The sequence below is a fragment of the Bombina bombina genome, chromosome 3 (genome assembly GCF_027579735.1).
Source record: "Bombina bombina isolate aBomBom1 chromosome 3, aBomBom1.pri, whole genome shotgun sequence".
In the NCBI taxonomy this organism is placed as follows: Eukaryota; Metazoa; Chordata; class Amphibia; order Anura; family Bombinatoridae; genus Bombina; species Bombina bombina.
In genome coordinates, this window is record NC_069501.1 from 143,334,832 (window position 1) to 143,357,359 (window position 22,528).

Sequence of the window (22,528 nt, forward strand, 5' to 3'; positions counted from 1 at the left end):
TTAATACACGGTACTAAATATTGTAGCATAGTTTTGGCTTTCACTCGAGTGTAAACTATAACTTTCAACTTGTAATGTGCAAATTAGCACAGTTGCGATATCCATTAAAAGTATTGTTTCCACTCTATTGAAGTCACGCACTAACCAGAAAAGTGTTACTATGGACTTGTAATATCAAAGTTGAGAACTAATGGTAGGGAAATTGGTTATCATGCACGCTATAATTAGTTCACCACTTGTAATCTAGCCCTTTTATTTTGTCTAAAAGAGGGTTACAAAAACTCTTTATGTAATGCTGAGTCCTGAAAATCTACTCCTCAATGAAAACTTTCCCATAGAAAAAATGTTTTTTTTACAGGATCAAAAATAAAAAAATAAACAAAATAGTTTTGAACACACACTCTTTTAGACAGAACAGGGACATTTTTGAGTGTCATGTCTCCTTAAAAATTCTTCACACAACTGCCTTCAGTATCATATAGGATTCCCTCGCTGAAGATGCGGATCAACTGCATCGATCAACAATGAAGTAACAAATTAGTTTAGAGACTTAGCTGAGGAACACTGGAATAATTTAAGATTAAGGAAATAAATACCTCTTGAACAAAGATAACACAATTAATTTACTTGAGGTTATTGGTTGAATGGAGCTGAGCTTTGGGGATCAAGGTGGGATGCAACTTAGATTAAGAGGTGTCTTGCTTTCTAAGGGTTTTTGTAAGGGTGTCATTTAGGGGTGTTAATTTACACAGGTTAATAACTAACACCTAGATTACAAGTTTTGCGTAAGTGTTTTAACGCTGAAAAAAATGGCCATTTCAGCGTTAAAACAGCACCACAGCCATTACAAGTCTTGTCGGTATAGCTGTACCGCAAGCCTTTTAGCCTGTAACGCAACGTCAGTCCCGCACATGTAAAAATTACGTTTTTTTCATGGGACTTCCATAGCGCAGCCATTACGAGTTTTGCAGTGAGGCTAAAAAGCTTGTGTTGCAGTCTATACCGACAAGATCCGTTTTGCAATCTGAGAGCAGTAGTTATGAGTTTTACGCAACAAAACTGTTACATAAAACTCATAACTAAACTGTCACAAAGTGCAATAAACACCCATAAACTACCTATTAACCCCTAAACTGAGGCCTTCCCGCATCGAAAACACTATATTAAACGTATAAAAAACCCTAATCTGCAACTTCCGACATCGCCGCCACTATTAAAAATTATTAACCCCTATTCAGCCATTTCTCGACATCTCTACCAATATAGTAAAGTTATTAACCCCCGAAAACCACCGCCCTCCCGCATCGCAAACACTATTTAAATATTATTAACCCCTAATCTGCCGTCCGCCCACATCGCCCCCACTATACTAAAGATATTAACCCCTAATTCTGCTGCCACTATAATAAACCTATTAAGCCCTAAACCCAAAGCCTCCACAACGAAATACACTAAATAAACCTATAAACCGCCAAACCGAAAGCTCCTGCAATAAACTAATTTAAACTAGTAACCCCGAAACCTAACGCTCCCCCCTCCTAACTTTATATTAAAATTACAATTTTGCTAAATTAAATTACATTAAAACTTACCTGTCAAATAAAAAAAAACAACTAACTTTAAACTAACAATTAAACTAATATAACTATTAAACTAATATTAAACTAACTACCAATTAAATAAACTATATTACACATTAAAACAATCCTAACACTACTATAAACATTACAAACTATCTAATTACAAAAAATAACAAATACTAAATTACAAAAAATAACAAACACTAAATTACGAAAAATAACAAATTAAATTATCAAAAATAAAAAAGAAATACACCTAAGCCCTATAAAAATAAAAATAAAAAGCCCACCCAAAATAAAAAAACCTAGCCTTCAATAAACTACCAATAGCCCTTAAAATGGCCTTTTGTAGGGCATTGCCCTAAGTTAAACAGCTCTTTTACCTGTAAAAATATTACAAAGACCCAAGAACAGTAAAACCCACCACCCAACCAACCCCCCAAAATAAAAAAAAAACCTCTAACAAAAACCTAAGCTACCCATTGCCCTGAAAAGGGCATTTAGCTAATTTACGAATAGCCCAAACCCTAAACTAAAAAAAAAACCAAACACCCAAAAACCCTTAAAAAAAACTTTTCACTAACCCCCGAAGATCCACTTACAGTTTTTGAAGTCCCACTTCAATAATCTTCATCCAGGTGGCAAAGTCCTCATCCAGGCAGCCTCTTCTATCTTCATCCAGGCAGCATCTTCTATCTTCATCCCGGTGGCGCGGAGTGGGTCCATCCTGAAGACATCTGGCACGGAGCATCCTCTTCATACGGTCACCACCATATATTGAATCTTCAATGCAAGGTATGCAATTCAAAATGGTGTTCCTTGCATTCCTATTGGCTGATTTGATTTTGGAAATTCAAATCAGCCAATCGGATGAGAGCTACTGAAATCCTATTGGCTGTTCAAATCAGCCAATAAGATGAGAACTACTGAAATTCTATTGTATCTATAACAAACAAAATAAATGAAACTGCAAATTTTCTAGTAGCAGTAGCATAATAATACTAATTTACCAAAGTGCCCCTTAAATGAGTGTCATGTTAATTGTATTTTTTTTTGTCATAGGCACCCAAAAATGTTTCAAACCCGTCCTAAAATACCATGCAAATTTTACATCATATATCACACACAGGACAAAGCAAGGGTAAGGTTACCAAATATATCTATAGCCATACATTGCTAGACAGAATATTATTAAATGTTCCACTTTGCTGGGAAGCATAGTGCTTATGAGAGCGTGATTCTATAGGCTCTGCGCAGTGAAGAGGTAAGTAGCGCTGCAATGGGCAGCACTTAGTAAATATATATGTGTGTATGCAGATATACATATATATTTATGTGTTAATATGTGTATATACACATATTAACAAATAAATATATATGTATATAAACATATACACACACACACACACATATATATATATATATATATATAGATATTTACATTGTGGTCTATGAGAACACACAGTTTACATAGACCGCAATGTAAAGGCAATTTTCAGTGGCATTTTTTTTCTTACACTCCCCTCCAACCAACTTTAAAGCCTTATTTATTTTTTTTAAATGCTACTTTTTTAAAAAAAAAAAAATTATAAAAGACTATAATGCTCTCTATTTTTAGGGCGTTTGGGGGACTTTTAGAAAATTAACCAGAAACTGGATCTCTGGTTAATTTTCGGAACCTCTAATTTCTACCGTGAGGTTAATTATTGCACTCCCACAAACAGGCAAATTCGCCCATTTGTGGGAGTGCAATAATTTAGCTCTCCACTTGTAAACTAGCCCTTTGAGTGGTAACATATAATGCCCATGCACTAACCATAACATATAAAGATTTAAAAAAAAAACTATATTATTGACAAAAAGTGATACATGTGCAAATCTCTGATCTTCTTAAATGTAATTTTGACTGCATAAAAGTGAGTAAGCTAAATATTTCTGTTTTGGGAAATGTATTTTACAATTACTATTCCTAACTGCAGATGCAGCAAATCTTTTAGATTGTTAGAATTACAGACATATATAAAAATATTATTTGTGTGTCTCATATGACCAACAAAATCTGGAAAATAATCTTAAATTTTAATATGAAGTATGTGAACTGCTCTTTATAATACCACCTATCTCTATCTGTCTCATTTCATGCATAGGTTATTTGGCTTGTTTCATTGTGGTACATTCTGCAAGCCAAACTTTACTTGGCACAGTTAAATTGGCTAATTTATTTGGCACCTACTACCTTAACATTTCAGCCTTTTACACCTTACCTGGCACATTCCATTATTGCATACTTTATGTGCAATATCTCATTAAGATGCTTCTTATCTCTCACATTTTGCAGTGGGACATGAAGCTATGCACAGTACATCTGTTATATATTATTTACTTAGCTGAACCTGCATGATGGAAATCATTTTGGAGTTACCCATTCCTATAATGAGAGTACCCCAGGGGTTCATTTAACATAGGTGTTTTGACCTATTCAATTTCTTTAATCAAATAAGGAAATTGTAATTACTTTTATTAAAATATTAATTAAATATTTTTATAGTCATTATACAGTGGGAATACTGGTGTAAACAATTATCTTCATTAAAGTCTTTAGAGTATGTTACCACTACAGTTTTCAACAGCTATGAAAACTAGTTCTTATCTAGTAACATTATACATTGGTCATTTAAACTTATTCAGCAAATTCTTGCAATTTTAAACTTTTAGATATTAATACTACTTAATTCAATTTTCTAGAGATCATTCAATAACAATACACAATGTTTAGGTATGCTATTTTGTTGTTATATAAATAATTTGCGCAAGTTCTATTTTCCTGCATCTTATATTTAGAATGCATGAGTAATTATTATTGAAGTGCACTCTCTACTGGATAGATACTGTAAATGCACTTGTCATAGGAAGGAAGAAATTTCTTGTGTTGGAATGGGAGAGAGATGGAGGAGAGAAAGAGGTGTTAAGGGACAAAAGGCTATATTATTTAAGATTTTCTTGATCAGATGTGAAAAACCATGTTGACAATTCGGGGGCTGCCTTAAGAGAATTCCTAAAAAAAGTTGTGAGCGAGATGCCTCATATATAAAGTGAATCTTCCTCAGGGAGAGTGAATTTAGCAGGGGAAAACGTTAACAATGAAATCATGTAGTCAATTTGAATCAGATTACTCTGTTTTCAGTGTGTAGTATTTTATTACATATACTTATGCATGTGTTTCTCTATTAGGAAAAAAAAAGTGTTTAGTGTATTTTGACACATTATTGCCCCCTTTAAGGTTATAAGTTAAACAGTGACATCTGAAAAGGGAAAAAGTTTAGAGAATACAGCAAACCTAGAGGAAAACTTTTAGCTACATCCATGGAACCCTCCTTTTCAATAACAATATATTTTTTTTTCTTTTTACTGCATCTTTTTATTTCAATATTTAGTTAATTCATTTTTTGTGAGCTCCTCTGTAATGTATGCATCTGCTATACACCCTTAAATGCATATAAATATACTGTATAACCAGGCCCAACATTAAAGATGGGAAAATAAAAAAAGAGAATGAAAGAGCTGTCTCCTAAATAAGGTAATGAGGCTTTCTGGGATAGAGAATCTCACATGGGAAGAATGACATTAACAGGGGAGCACCTGGCACTAATATAAAGTTTTACTTGGCAGCAAATCCACATTGAAATAAAATATTTTACTACAATTTACCTTGCATTTGCTTATGGTTTAGTAACTTTACTTTTCCAACAGTCAAAAAGGTGTATTGTGAGTTTTGAACAACATTCACCTGCATACAGCTGGTGAAATAAATAAGTAAGACCTTCTGTTGTCAAATGCTTAAATAACATCATGAGAATGGTGAGAGACATTCAGATACACCCTGTGAGCTCCTCTGTTCAGCCTAGGGGGAGCTCCTTCCCAAGTTCAGAAACTGCAGGCTAATTTCACATAGAACAAACACAAACTGCAATGTAATTTATAAAAGATAGACAGAAAAATATAATAATTATGATCCTAATTTGTTAAAGTTACATAAACTTTCAATGCACATTAAAAATATGTAAAGTTCCAATCCTAAATACACTGCTGTATACAGAATCTAAATGCATTAAAATACAATACAGAAAATGCAAATCTAAAGAGTAGTAAAACTTAAAAGGACAACATCAGCATGTGAAGCCTAAATAATATGAAATACAAAGAACAAAAGTGTAAATGTAAGAAAGATTTCATGTCAAGCAGGGCTATATGACACTGGGCTTGTACTACTTCCCATTCAGAAATGTAGAGAACTTCCTTTAAAGAAGCATAATGAAATTTGCCTTTATAAAATCTGGTGTGGGGTCTCACAGTGCTGATGGATCATTTTAGATCCTCTCAGTGGAGAGCTATAGATCATCAGGCCAAGTGAGAGAAAGAGACAGAATAAGAACAAAAAATGTATGTGTTTTGAACATAACTATTCTTCCTTAAATAGTTCTATGAAAACATCCATAGACAGTGTTAACAATAGCATTACTTATTTAATAAAAAAGAGAATTAATGGGAAAATATTTTAGAAGAGGTAAGAATTATGAAAAAGAAAATTAGAGGTATAAGATACATGGAAACTTTAAGGAGAGAGGGAGAAGCAAGTGAAAATAAAGCTTGTGTGCAGAGAGTAGGGCATGAGTCAAAACTGAGGGAGAGGTGTTGCACTATTTTCCCCCCTAAAAATAATTTACTATTAAATATATTCTGTTTTACCATAGATATAAGGCATGTGTATTGAAGATACAGTAACTCATGATGTACTTACCAGCCAATGTGAGTATATATTCCTGATACCTCGACCCTATTGCGTTTATGGCTGTACAATTGTAACGTCCAAAGTCATTGTCAGATAATGGTGTTATCTTAAAGGATTAAAAAGAAAAACTATGGGTTAGAATCTATAATCAAAAATTCAAATCACAGTGAACCATACTACAGTTTCCATTTAATCACATAGGGCTAGATTACAAATGGTGCTCGCTAAGTTTAGCACAGGTCACAATAAGCAATATCACAACCATGCTAATTTGTGCTCATATTACAAGTTTTAAAAATAAAATGCACTCAAAAATAATAAACATTTGGGCTCAATGGGTTAGCGTGAGTGAAGAACTAGCGTAATGTGTAAGGGGTAAAAAAAAGTTGTGCTAAGCACAACATAAATACATTAAAATGTATAGAGATAGATAATAGAAAAAAATATTCATATAAATGTAAAACATTGTTAAAAGGGTTAAAAGGTATATGGTATATTGGTATATGACAAGATGCTTGACTATGAAGGGCCATTATATATATATATATATATATATATATATATATATATATATATATATATATATATATATATACTTTATATATGGAGCAGCGGTCTTATGACCGATGTTTCTTAACTTTTGTTACAAGCGCGGAAACTGCTGCATTTGCAGCATGATAATTCGTCCCCATAGCCTGGATTTACATTACCTACTGGTGTTGATCATTTTTGGCTGATAAACAGCTGCTAAAACAACTGCCAAACATGATTACACCATCCAGCAGTTTCAAAAGATGTCAGATTTCTGTTTTGAGCTAGACAAATTACATTATTAGACAGCTATTTTTGGCTCCAATAATTGGCACTCACTTTAAATTTAACTCAACCACATTTGACATATCATATGTTGTCATTAAGGGACGCAACTTTTCAGCTTCCTCTACTGGGGGTAAAAGGTCGAAAGGCCCTTTACAAATAACATTAACAAATGTGAAAACATTTTAAAACACTCAAATGCTTAACAAACTCATATAAATATTTAAGAATTAAATTCAACATTTTATCAATTGATATTAATATACAATATATGAAATACTGAAATACTATATATTAAAGTATAATTATGGGATTACTCATAATCTATCATTACTTTAAACCAGTCATATAGTTTAATGTTTCGATACTCATGGCTAGATTAGATGTGAAAGGTCACTTTGACTCTGATAGGAGGCTGCTCTCAGAGAATTTTCTTAAAATAGGTGTCTATCCCTACAAAAATGTAAAAGGATGAGGTCACATGAAAAAAGCTAGTGCTCACAACCAGATATACTTCCAGACTGTTCATGAGTTGAAGAAAGCTGAGTAACAATTCAACACTCAAACATGTGTATACATAAATGCCAGTTATGTTTATACCAAGTTGAAAGCAAACAATGGAAATGCATTAATAACTTTGAAGGGCACTGATCAACACAATCAAAATAACCAGTGATTAAAAATTGTTGTATTTTATATGAGATCCTTCTGTGGGAGGAAATCGAGGTCAACAAGATGATTGTTATTCAACATTACAACCACTGTCCACTATCAAAATATATGACAACATTTTCAGTTAAATTGCTTTTGTACCAGCTTGCTGTCTATTGTTTCCTGTGACTGACGTTTCTCGAGTTGCTTTCTATGTTCATATTAACTGTTTGGAACCTGGTTTGTGATGTGGACTTGAAAATATAACTTTGAAAATAGACAAATTAAAAAGCCAACAGGGAGGCATCTGCAGAAAAGGGGAGAAATTACCGCAATTATGATCGGAGGATGGTACACTATCTCAAATTAGCTGTTGTTTTCTATGATGAATTAAAAGTTACATTTGTGTGTTTACTTTGAAGTGAGAAACTAACTAAACACAGCTGATGGGTTAAATAGCAGGCCTTTATATTGCAACCTCTACACATTTTAGCATGATGTGCAACAGTTCAGGTAACAGGTTTTTTAAAATGCAGGTAATCCTTGTCAATGTGTTGAGCAACAACATCACAGCTCACAGTGCATTTAGCTGAGGGGGATGGAGGCTCTATCAGAAAGAAGCATGTCTTTGAAATGATGGGTTAATTTCCACTTGAATGCAAGTGATCACAGTGCTGAACTACGCAACATTGAAGTTTTCTATAGAAGAGGAGTGTAGTTATTACAAAGGCCCTTTGCTTTCCTCTTCTTTCTGTTTGACCTAGCATGGCATTGATGCTCAATGTCTCCACTGGGCATCAGAAAATATGTTGATAAGGAAGAAGAAACCACCTTCTGACCTAACAATGTAGACCTTCTTTGCAATGGGGAGTATTATGCTGCTGATACTATCAGATGATTGATATTGAAATAGCAATCACATACCTTATGAATTTAATATGTGTGGGGATAGAGGCTACAAGGAGCCCCATACTGGGACCAAATACATACACCAGAAACAAAAACACTGGTTCTAAAAAAGACATTTTCCTCTTGCTTTTAAAAAGCTTCTCGCCCTTCTAGAATACAGGGAAATGCAACACAAATCACACTTATGTAGCCACTAGCTTACATTACATTAGGATATTTTGGCCTTTAAAATGGACTCTTGCACTAACATCAAACCATATTCTTAAAGAGTAAAATAATACAGGGTTTACAAGTCATTGAATACCTCATCTCATTGGTTTTCTTTTGGGGAGAGAAACAACTTTAAATAAGCGATTACCATTCATCTAAGAACCTTAATTTGAAGAAAAAAAAGTTGTGTCCTTATAAGGTCCCATGTTCTTTTAATTGTCAAGTGATCATCATTCATCATAGTACTAGTAATGCAGCAAATGCTAGCCTCATTTTCTATTCCTTTTGTTTTGGTGACAGGGCTCATAGATCCTTATTTCTAACAGGAAATTCAGATACTGCCCTGTGTGAAATATGACGTTTATGTAGTTTTAAAATGTTTGTTATATATTTATGGTCAGATATTTCATCCATGCTCATTTTTTGTGTCAAACTTAAAATGGTCCAAAAAAGGGACAAGCTTTGTGTGGTATGCATGTATTTATTTTTAGTATTAATGTATCTTACATTCAAATTAATAATAAATAATGATGCATCAACAACAATTGTCTGTCACAGAATTAGTAAAAAAACCCTTTCCAGTTTTTATTATTTTTAAAGCTGCATGAAAAAAATGTTGGAGTTCTAGCAAGTGTATCTTTGCTTTAAAGGGATACTAAAGTAAAAATTACATTTTCATGATTCAGACTGAGCACACAATTTTAAGGAACTTTCCAATCCACTTCTATTATCTAAATGTGCACAAAAGTTTTATATGTACACTTTCTGAGGGACCAGGTTCTACTGAGTATGTGCAAGAATTCACAGACTATACATATATGCATTTTGTAATTGGCTGATTTCCTGTCAAATGATGTATTGGGATGAAAAATATAACAAACTTTCACCTAGATTACAAGTTTTGCGCTATAGAGTTGTGTTATTTCACCCTCCATAGCGCTGCCATTACAAGTTTTTGAGAAGCTGCCTTGTGCGATGAGCTCCATACCGCACAAAATCCAAGGGCTGCTTTGACGTGCTCGTGCACGCTTTCCCCATAGACATCAAAGGGGAGAGTGTGTTAGAAAAAAACCTAACACCTGAAGTGCAGAATGGCGATCGCCTTAACGCAACCCCATTGATGTCTATTGGGAAAAAAAAAGTTTCGTTTAAACCTAACACACTAACATAAATCCCACGTCTAAACACCCCTAATCTGCTGGCCCTGACATTGCCGACACCTAAAGTTATTAACCCCTAACCTGCCTCCCCGACATCGCTGACACAAAAATAAACGTATTAACCTCTAATCTGCCACTCCTGATATTGTGGCCACTTTAATAAAGTTATTAACCCCTATTCCGCTGCTCCCCGACATCGTCACCACTAAATAATAGATTATGAGTTTTGCGTTAGAGGCTGTGCGGTGCTAATGAGCAGTTTTCCCTCACCGCTCACTTACCTACAGCGCTGGTTTTGCTCATTACCGCACTCCAATACCAGCGCTGCTTAAGTCAGCGGTGAGCTCGTGTAACGTGTAACGTGCTCGTGCACAATTTCCCAATAGTAATCAACGGGGAGAGCCGGCTGAAAAAAAGTCTAACACATGCAAAAAAGCAGCGTAAAGCTCCCTAATAATGTAGGTGTCGGCGATGTTGGGGGCAGCAGATTAGGGTTAAAACATATAAAGTAGGTGACAGCCGTTTCCGGAGCGGCATATTAGGGGTTAAAAATTGTTTTTTAGTATTTGCGATGCGGGAGAGCCTCGGTTTAGGGGTTAATAGGTAGTTTATGGGTGTTAGTGTACTTTTTAGCACTTTAGTTATGAGTTTTATGCTACGGCGTTGTACCATAAAACTCTTAACTCCTGACTTTTAAATGCGTTAGGACTCTTGACGGGGTAGGGTGTACCGCTCACTTTTTGGCCTCCCGGGACAGACTTGTAATATCAGCGCTATGGAAGTCCCATAGAAAAAAGACTTTACAAAGTTTACGTAAGTCGTTTTGCGGTAAGGCCAAAGAAGTGTGCGGTGACCCTAAACCTGCAAGACTTGTAATACCAGCAGGCATAACAAAGCAGCGTTAGGACCTCTTAACGCTGCTTTTTTACCCTAACTCACAACTCCTAATCTAGCCAAAAGTTATTAAGCCCTAAACATCTGGCCTCCCACATCACCACCACTAAATAAACATATTAACTCCTAAACTGCCAGCCCCCCACATCGCAAAAAACTTAAACTATTAACCCCTAAACCCTAAACAACCCGCTAACTTTGAATTAAAATTACAATAAAAACTTACCTGTGAAATTAAAAAAAAACTAAGTTTTAACAATTAACCTAACAACTATTATACTAAAATTAAAATAACTACAAATTATATCAACTAAATTACACATAAAAAAAAACTAACACTACCTACTAAAAAAAATTAAATCTAAAATTACAAAAAATAGAAAATACTAGATTACAAAAAATAACAAACACTAAATTATGAAAAATAACAAACAAAATTATCCAAAATAAAAACAATTACACCTAATCTAATAGCCCTATAAAAATAAAAAAGCCCCCCCAAAATAAAAAAGTCTACAATAAACTACTAATAGCCCTTAAAAGGGCCTTTTGTAGGGCATTGCCCTAAAGAAGCTCTTTTCCCTGTAAAAAAATACAAAGACCCCCCCAAACAGAGCATTTAGCTCCTGGTTTCTCAACAGCCGGGCCGTGGCCCAGTACCGGGCCGTGATAGCCCTGCTGGTGGGCCCCGACCTGTCATGCCCCCACTGCACACCAGGGGCAGACTGAGACCAATCAAGGCTCCAGGAAAACTGTCTCACACTGACCCAAATGTATTCAATGCTATGCAAATGAACATGGTAGCCTCCCTGCCCTGCCCCCAACATGCCCCTCAACCTCCAGTGCCAGGACTCCCAACATTAAGGGCCAGAGAAAGGGCCTCCAACCTTCAGGACCAGACCCCACACTCCATGGCCCTCACAGCAACAGACCCCCGGCAGGACCCCCACACTCCAGGGCCCCCACTAAACCCACACTTAACTGCTAAGTTACTGATAGGGCAACTGAAAACTCCAGCTTAAAAGGGACACTGAACCCAATTTTTTTATTTTGTGATTCAGATAGAGCATGAAATTTTAAGCAACTTTCTAATATACTCCTATTATCAAATGTTCTTCATTCTCTTGGTGTCTTTATTTAAAAATCAAGAATGTAAGTTTAAATTCTGGACCATTTTTGGTGAACAACCTGGGTTGTTCTTGCTGATTTTTGGATAAATTCACCCACCAATAAGTGCTGTCCAGGGTCCTAAACCAAAACATAGCTTAGATGCCTTCTTTTTCAAATAAAGATAGCAAGAGAACAAAGAAAAATTGATACTAGGAGTAAATTAGAAAGTTGCTTAAAATTGCATGTTCTATCTGAATCACAAAAGAAAAAAATTGGGTTAAGTGTCCCTTTAAGGAACGCACCAGGATCCGTGGAGATGCCATTTGAGGGCCCCCTACTTGCTGGCCCCTCGGCCCAGGTCATATTTGCTTGACTGATCAGCCCGCTTCTGCTGCTTACTATATATATATACAGTGAGTGCAGAATTATTAGGCAAATGAGTATTTTGACCACATCATCCTCTTTATGCATGTTGTCTTACTCCAAGCTGTATAGGCTCGAAAGCCTACTACCAATTAAGCATATTAGGTGATGTGCATCTCTGTAATGAGAAGGGATGTGGTCTAATGACATCAACACCCTATATCAGGTGTGCATAATTATTAGGCAACTTCCTTTCCTTTGGCAAAATGGGTCAAAAGAAGGACTTGACAGGCTCAGAAAAGTCAAAAATAGTGAGATATCTTGCAGAGGGATGCAGCACTCTTAAAATTGCAAAGCTTCTGAAGCGTGATCATCGAACAATCAAGCGTTTCATTCAAAATAGTCAACAGGGTCGCAAAAAGCGTGTGGAAAACCAAGGCGCAAAATAACTGCCCATGAACTGAGAAAAGTCAAGCGTGCAGCTGCCAAGATAACACTTGCCACCAGTTTGGCCATATTTCAGAGCTGCAACATCACTGGGGTGCCCAAAAGCACAAGGTGTGCAATACTCAGAGACATGGCCAAGGTAAGAAAGGCTGAAAGACGACCACCACTGAACAAGACACACAAGCTGAAACGTCAAGACTGGGCCAAGAAATATCTCAAGACTGATTTTTCTAAGGTTTTATGGACTGATGAAATGAGAGTGAGTCTTGATGGGCCAGATGGATGGGCCCGTGGCTGGATTGGTAAAGGGCAGAGAGCTCCAGTCCGACTCAGACGCCAGCAAGGTGGAGGTGGAGTACTGGTTTGGGCTGGTATCATCAAAGATGAGCTTGTGGAGCCTTTTCGGGGTGAGGATGGAGTCAAGCTCAACTCCCAGTCCTACTGCCAGTTTCTGGAAGACACCTTCTTCAAGCAGTGGTACAGGAAGAAGTCTGCATCCTTCAAGAAAAACATGATTTTCATGCAGGACAATGCTCCATCACACGCTTCCAAGTACTCCACAGCGTGGCTGGCAAGAAAGGGTATAAAAGAAGAAAATCTAATGACAGGGCCTCCTTGTTCACCTGATCTGAACCCCATTGAGAACCTGTGTTCCATCATCAAATGTGAGATTTACAAGGAGGGAAAACAGTACACCTCTCTGAACAGTGTCTGGGAGGCTGTGGTTGCTGCTGCACGCAATGTTGATGGTGAACAGATCAAAACACTGACAGAATCCATGGATGGCAGGCTTTTGAGTGTCCTTGCAAAGAAAGGTGGCTATATTGGTCACTGATTTGTTTTTGTTTTGTTTTTGAATGTCAGAAATGTATATTTGTGAATGTTGAGATGTTATATTGATTTCACTGGTAAAAATAAATACAGGTGGCCCTCGTTTTACAACGGTTCAATTTACACCGTTTCAGAATAACAACCTTTTTTTCCAGTCATGTGACTGCTATTGAAAAGCATTGAGAAGCAGTGCATTTATTTAAATAGCTAGTAGGTGGAGCTGTCCGCTTGTGTTGCAGCAAAGCCAAGCAAGCTGAAATTAATCAGTTTAACCAGACCTGAGCTATCGAGCAGATTTCAAAGGAACAAGATCTTCCTGTCTATAAATCAGTCCAGATTGGAATGCATAGAAAAAACTGTTTGCAGAAAAATGCAAGTGAAGTCTGTGTTGTGTAATTATTTTATTAGGTTTATAATGCTGTTTAGCAAATGTTTTTGTTCATTTAACTTAGTTTAATTATATATTCTGTGTTGTGTTATTATTTTATTAGGTTTATAATGATGTTTAGCATTTAAAGTCTTCATTTCAAATCTTTAAAAATAATGTATTAGGTGTTACTTATGACAATTTTGAGAGGGGCCTGGAACCTATCTCCCTCACTTCCCATTGACTTACGCTATAAACTGGGTTTCAATTTACAACTGTTTCGATTTACAACCATTCCTTCTGGAACCTAACCCCGGCGTAAACTGAGGGCTACCTGTAATTGAAATGGGTATATATTTGTTTTTTGTTAAGTTGCCTAATAATTATGCACAGTAATAGTCACCTGCACACACAGATATCCCCCAAAAATAGCTATAACTAAAAACAAACTAAAAACTACTTCAAAAACTATTCAGCTTTGATATTAATGAGTTTTTTGGGTTAATTGAGAACATGGTTGTTGTTCAATAATAAAATGAATCCTCAAAAATACAACTTGCCTAATAATTCTGCACTCCCTGTATATATATATAAATAAAACTACCGGGCCCTGGACATGTCCAGCTCAAATTAACCGGGGCTTGAGGTCACTTTGATTGAGAATCACTGATTTAGCTCATTTGCATGGCCCTGAAAAGGGCATTTAGCTCTTTTAAGAAAGCCCAAACCCTAATCTAAAAAAAAAAAAACACCAAAAAAAAGCTTAAAAAAATCTAACACTAACCTCCGATGATCCACTTACAGTTTTTGAAGTCCGGACATCCAGGTGGCGAGAAGCCTTCATCCAGGCGGTGAGGTCTTCCTCCATCCAGACGGTGTCTTCTATATTCATCCAGGCGGCATCTTCTATCTTCATCCCGGTGGCGCGAAGAGGGTCCATCCTTCAAGACATCCGGTGCGGAGCGTCCTTTTCATACGGTCACCACCGGATGCTGAATCTTCAATGCAAGGGAGCCTTTTCAAAATGGCATCCCTTGCATTCCTAGTGGCTGATTTGATTTTTGAAATTCAAATCAGCCACAAGAATTTCAGTAGCTCTCATCCTATTGGCTGATTTGAACAGCCAATAGTATTTCAGTAGTTCTCATCCGATTGGCTGATTTGAATTTCAAAAATCAAATCAGCCAATAGGAATGCAAGGGACGTCATTTTGAAAAGGCTCCCTTACATTGAAGATTCAGCGTACAGCGGCGACCGTATGAAAAGGATGGGTGTCTTGAAGGATGGACCCACTCCGTGCCGCTGGGATGAAGATAGAAGATGCTGCCTGGATGAAGATAGAAGACGCCGTCTGGACGGATGAAGACCTCGCCACCTGGATGAAGACTTCTTGTTGCCTGGATGTCCGGACTTCAAAAACTGTAAGTGGGGGGGGGGAGCTAGCTCTGGAGCCGAGCGGCCGCACATAACTACAGCTCCGTATGTCATCTAGAATTTTATAGTTTATAGACTACACAGATAAACGTACATTGCCTCAAAAGTGAAGGGGAATCTCTGGGGACTAGAGTGCGCATCTGGAGGCTACTGAAAAACCCACATTGAACCCTGCACTGGCGAAATCTTTTAAGCAGCTACAGCTGAGGAGCGGCCATCTTCATGCCCACGTGGCGCGCTAGGGGCCTAATAGCTTACAATTTTACAGATATTATTCGCTTGGCTTCTTCAAATACGCTAGAGCTGTTACCGACATGGAGTTGTTCTACTGCATTATGGAAACACTGTTCAATGATTTTAGGAAGGAACTCCCTCTTTTAGTAACGAAGCATGTCTTTCCTCAACCTCCCTCCGCTCAAGTAGGAGTTGATCCTGTGCTTAAAGCCACTTACACTACCGGAGATTCTGCTACAAAAAGACAAGGGGAATCAAATAACCCTACCATGATATTCCTAGACGTTTCTCCTAGGATGGAACAACCTACTACTAAGCCAGTTGATATCCCTCCATCTGATGTGTATGGGAGAGGAAAAGTGTTATGCAGAGAGCTTCGCCGCTACAACGAGATTGAAGCACCAGATGCCCGAGGTCACTACTTGCCTATACTCAAGTTCTGGAGCGGCAGGACGGTTCCGGAGACTTCTGCCTCTACAATAACGGAGGGCAGAGATTTGAATAGGAATCCTATGACAGAGATTACCCCGTTCCTGAGAAGACACGTTCTTCAGGCTGAGGCTGCTGGCTTTGAGATCGGCTTGGCATCATTCTTGGCGGCGAAGTGTGCATTCCTGGAGGAGCAGCGATATGTCTGTGCCTCCTTGAGTAGGCAAGCGGACACAGAGAGCTAGCTGGATGGTCCATAAAATTGGGATAGGATGAGCTTCTCGTTTGGAGACCGTAAGTTGCAGCTCTTTGTCTTTTAGCTGCCATAGAATGGTCTCAGGTCGACTAGAAGAACTCATTTTACTGTTTCACAAGCTGTCCGTAATCTCTTTGGTACTTAGAACTATTGGATAAACTGACACATTATCCTACTTCGCCTTGGGATAGAACATATCTATATAGTTCACATAGCAGGTCCGCAGACTCTAACACTCCTGCTGAGACTTTTCTGTATATACATTAACCTGGGTCTGCTAGCTTTACAGTTAATGTGTCTTATACATATATGAATATGCCTGCTGTTAATGTTTTTCTACTTGCTGCATGTCATTTGATATGGATCACTTACAATTTAGAGGTGGCTCTCCAGTTATAAACTAATGGTTTCTATGTTAGTTTTCCCAATATGTTTGTCTTGTTTAGCGATCACTTTGCTGAGTTGCATGTTATCCATGGAAAACATATCTAGTTATAGTTTAATATAATAGCAGTGTATATCTACTTTTAGATACTATAATCCATTGCTTAGGGTTGCTGTGATCTGATTCCCATTTATTACAGTTTACATTATAGCACAAATTTTACTTGCAGGTATTGATGTGTTTCTCAATTGGTTTGTAATGTTCAAACTGCAGACTATTTCATCCCTAGCACCAACTACTCCTAAAATATTTAGTGCTATGTAAGTAGGCCTCTGGACTATTTTACTCCTGTAGGTAGCAACTAGTGGTACACTGCTCAGGACAAGTTTTTTTTTAATAAAACATTCTGAAAACCCAGATAGCCTGTGAATGTCTGGTACTAAATGATATTATGTTCCCTTATTAAGAGGAAAAATAGAAAAGAATATAGATGTTTATATAGCCCAACATATGATAGCGAGTATCAGACTATATTGTTCCTAATCTCATCCGAAGCACATTTTAATTCTCTAGGTATGCAGCATTATATATTTAGTATCTCTTTGTGTTCATTTCTAAATGTCTATGCTCAAAGTTCTGGCTATGGTGAAATGTATTATTTAGATTGATCTTGTGGTTATTATGACACATGTTCACCCTGCACTAGGCTAAATATACTGAGTGGTGTAATTTCACTATAGCTTCGCCTGTTTCCATGTATATATATATTACTTAAGAAAGTCTACTGGGTATTATTTTAGCCTCTAGGCGTTTATTACTAAGATTCATTACCAATTTTATGCACATTATTCTAGTAGGCCTTAGGCATAAGATGTACTGTTCCATTTTATATATGTATTTCTCAGCCCCTTATTTTTTATATACTGGTCATATTTTAATACTATAGACTAGGGAGCTGCACATTTTGCTCTTGGCCCTGGGGTATAGGGCCCCTGCTCCTGGGTCAGGGCTATAATGCTGACTATACATACACAGATTTTACTACACTTTTACTGAGAACTGCTGTATTCACCCGTAGCTATTTAAATGTTCTGAGACAAAAATATAAGCTGCAATTAGATAGTAACTGGTGAGTTTAGATATAAGGGTGTTTTTGCTCTCTATCTATATTCTATTATGCTTTGGGTTTGTACAAACACTAGAATTCTCATTAGAGCTGTTTGTGGACACAGATACTCTTTGTGTTATATATCTTATTGGAAATGTTATCCTGTATTTTGTGCATTGTATGTTTCTATATATCTTAGCCACTTGCTTTTTGTTTGACCTACATGGCTAGTCAAATTCTTGAACTCTGTCTATTGGTAGAGACTACATCTCCTCGTGAGTTTTAACATAGTAACCTATCCCACTTTACAGTCAAGACTACTTACCCTAACAAATACATTAGTGTGAATGATGGCGCTAAGTTGGAGCCACGCGGTTAGTGTACCCCTATAAGTTCATTATATATATCATACTGATAGAACCTGCCAATCTTTCTTACTTTAGGACATACTATGTACACAATCCCACTAAAGTCTCATAGACCACTTCCATGAAGACAAATAATAGTAGTATAGAGAGAGTTTTTTCTATCTGAGCATTATCATAGAAATGGCTTCCCCAGTTGGGAAATTTTATGGCATGCTTATGTATTTGCCACAAACAGCTCTCAGCTCATATGAATACCTAGCTCATAGCCTTAATAATGGCTGGGATTAGCGTGTCTCTCTTAACCATAAAGTTAAAGAATTATATCTATACGGCAGTAAGTTAATACCATACAATATAATGCCGATGTTATGGATTCAGATTTATTAAAACTTCGGCTCCACCCCCCCCCCCCCCCTTTGGGGTTAGTTTACTAAGGCCTAGATTTGGAGTTCGGCGGTAGAAGGGCTGTTAACGCTCCGCGGGCTTTTTTCTGGCCGCACCATAAATTTAACTCTGGTATCGAGAGTTCAAACAAATGCTGCGTTAGGCTCCAAAAAAGGAGCGTAGAGCATTTTTACCGCAAATGCAACTCTCGATACCAGAGTTGCTTACGGACGCGGCCAGCCTCAAAAACGTGCTCGTGCACGATATCCCCATAGGAAACAATGGGGCTGTTTGAGCTGAAAAAAAACCTAACACCTGCAAAAAAGCAGCGTTCAGCTCCTAACGCAGCCCCATTGTTTCCTATGGGGAAACACTTCCTACGTCTGCACCTAACACCCTAACATGTACCCCGAGTCTAAACACCCCTACCCTTACACTTATTAACCCCTAATCTGCCGCCCCCGCTATCGCTGACCCCTGCATATTATTTTTAACCCCTAATCTGCCGCTCCGTAAACCGCCGCAACCTACGTTATCCCTATGTACCCCTAATCTGCTGCCCTAACATCGCCGACCCCTATATTATATTTATTAACCCCTAATCTGCCCCCCACAACGTCGCCGACACCTGCCTACACTTATTAACCCCTAATCTGCCGAGCGGACCTGAGCGCTACTATAATAAAGTTATTAACCCCTAATCCGCCTCACTAACCCTATAATAAATAGTATTAACCCCTAATCTGCCCTCCCTAACATCGCCGACACCTAACTTCAATTATTAACCCCTAATCTGACGACCGGAGCTCACCGCTACTATAATAAATGGATTAACCCCTAAAGCTAAGTCTAACCCTAACTCTAACACCCCCCTAAGTTAAATATAATTTAAATCTAACGAAATAAATTAACTCTTATTAAATAAATTATTCCTATTTAAAGCTAAATACTTACCTGTAAAATACATCCTAATATAGCTACAATATAAATTATAATTATATTATAGCTATTTTAGGATTTATATTTATTTTACAGGCAACTTGGTAATTATTTTAACCAGGTACAATAGCTATTTAATAGTTACCTAGTTAAAATAATAACAAATTTACCTGTAAAATAAATCCTAACCTAAGATATAATTAAACCTAACACTACCCTATCAATAAATTAATTAAATAAACTACCTACAATTACCTACAATTAACCTAACACTACACTATCAATAAATTAATTAAACACAATTGCTACAAATAAATACAATTACATAAACTAGCTAAAGTACAAAAAATAAAAAAGAACTAAGTTACAAAAAATAAAAAAATATTTACAAACATAAGAAAAATATTACAACAATTTTAAACTAATTACACCTTCTCTAAGCCCCCTAATAAAATAACAAAGCCCCCCAAAATAAAAAATTCCCTACCCTATTCTAAATTAAAAAAGGTAAAAGCTCTTTTACCTTACCAGCCCTGAACAGGGCCCTTTGCGGGGCATGCCCCAAGAATTTCAGCTCTTTTGCCTGTAAAAAAAAACATACAATACCCCCCTCCCAACATTACAACCCACCACCCACATACCCCTAATCTAACCCAAACCCCCCTTAAATAAACCTAACACTAAGCCCCTGAAGATCTTCCTACCTTGTCTTCACCATCCAGGTTCACCGATCCGTCCTGAAGAGCTCCTCCGATGTCCTGATCCAAGCCCAAGCGGGGGGCTGAAGAGGTCCATGATCCGGTCAAAGTCTTCATCCAAGCGGGGCAGAAGAGGATCTTCCATCCGATTGAAGTCTTCATCCAAGCAGCATCCATCCGGAGCGAAGCGGCAGGATCCTGAAGACCTCCAGCGCGGAACATCCATCCGGCCCGACGACTGAACGACGAATGACTGTTCCTTTAAGGGACGTCATCCAAGATGGCGTTCCTCGAATTCCGATTGGCTGATAGGATTCTATCAGCCAATCGGAATTAAGGTAGGAATTTTCTGATTGGCTGATGGAATCAGCCAATCAGAATCAAGTTCAATCCGATTGGCTGATCCAATCAGCCAATCAGATTGAGCTCGCATTCTATTGGCTGTTCCGATCAGCCAATAGAATGCGAGCTCAATCTGATTGGCTGATCGGATCAGCCAATCGGATTGAACTTGATTCTGATTGGCTGATTCCATCAGCCAATCAGAAAATTCCTACCTTAATTCCGATTGGCTGATAGAATCCTATCAGCCAATCGGAATTTGAGGGACGCCATCTTGGATGACGTCCCTTAAAGGAACAGTCATTCGTCGTTCAGTCGTCGGGCCGGATGGATGTTCCGCGCTGGAGGTCTTCAGGATCCTGCCGCTTCGCTCCGGATGGATGCTGCTTGGATGAAGACTTCAATCGGATGGAAGATCCTCTTCTGCCCCGCTTGGATGAAGACTTTGACCGGATCATGGACCTCTTCAGCCCCCCGCTTGGGCTTGGATCAGGACATCGGAGGAGCTCTTCAGGACGGATCGGTGAACCTGGATGGTGAAGACAAGGTAGGAAGATCTTCAGGGGCTTAGTGTTAGGTTTATTTAAGGGGGGTTTGGGTTAGATTAGGGGTATGTGGGTGGTGGGTTGTAATGTTGGGGGGGTATTGTATGTTTTTTTTTACAGGCAAAAGAGCTGAAATTCTTGGGGCATGCCCCGCAAAGGGCCCTGTTCAGGGCTGGTAAGGTAAAAGAGCTTTTACCTTTTTTAATTTAGAATAGGGTAGGGAATTTTTTATTTTGGGGGGCTTTGTTATTTTATTAGGGGGCTTAGAGTAGGTGTAATTAGTTTAAAATTGTTGTAATATTTTTATTATGTTTGTAAATATTTTTTTATTTTTTGTAACTTAGTTCTTTTTTATTTTTTGTACTTTAGCTAGTTTATGTAATTGTATTTATTTGTAGGAATTGTGTTTAATTAATTTATTGATAGTGTAGTGTTAGGTTAATTGTAGGTAATTGTATGTAGTTTATTTAATTAATTTATTGATAGGGTAGTGTTAGGTTTAATTATATCTTAGGTTAGGATTTATTTTACAGGTAAATTTGTTATTATTTTAACTAGGTAACTATTAAATAGCTATTGTACCTGGTTAAAATAATTACCAAGTTGCCTGTAAAATAAATATAAATCCTAAAATAGCTATAATATAATTATAATTTATATTGTAGCTATATTAGGATGTATTTTACAGGTAAGTATTTAGCTTTAAATAGGAATAATTTATTTAATAAGAGTTAATTTATTTCGTTAGATTTAAATTATATTTAACTTAGGGGGGTGTTAGAGTTAGGGTTAGACTTAGCTTTAGGGGTTAATCCATTTATTATAGTAGCGGTGAGCTCCGGTCGTCAGATTAGGGGTTAATAATTGAAGTTAGGTGTCGACGATGTTAGGGAGGGCAGATTAGGGGTTAATACTATTTATTATAGGGTTAGTGAGGCGGATTAGGGGTTAATACATTTATTATAGTAGCGCTCAGGTCCGCTCGGCAGATTAGGGGTTAATAAGTGTAGGCAGGTGTCGGCGACATTGAGGGGGGCAGATTAGGGGTTAATAAATATAATATAGGGGTCGGCGGGGTTAGGGGCAGCAGATTAGGGGTACATAAGTATAACGTAGGTGGCGGTCGGCAGATTAGGGGTTAAAAAAATTTTAATCGAGTGGCGGCGATGTGGGGGGAGCTCGGTTTAGGGGTACATAGGTAGTTTATGGGTGTTAGTGTACTTTAGGGTACAGTAGTTAAGAGCTTTATGAACCGGCGTTAGCCCAGAAAGCTCTTAAC

At 37.4% G+C, this 22,528-nt stretch overlaps 1 protein-coding gene across 1 annotated transcript in view; it reads right to left on the reverse strand.

The window, feature by feature from the left end:
• NCAM2 (neural cell adhesion molecule 2) overlaps positions 1 to 22,528 on the reverse strand; it is a 609,436-nt gene that overhangs the window by 258,679 nt on the left and 328,229 nt on the right. The window contains 1 exon segment of the mRNA XM_053706007.1: positions 6,379 to 6,475. Within this exon segment, the coding sequence (XP_053561982.1) occupies positions 6,379 to 6,475 (97 nt within the window).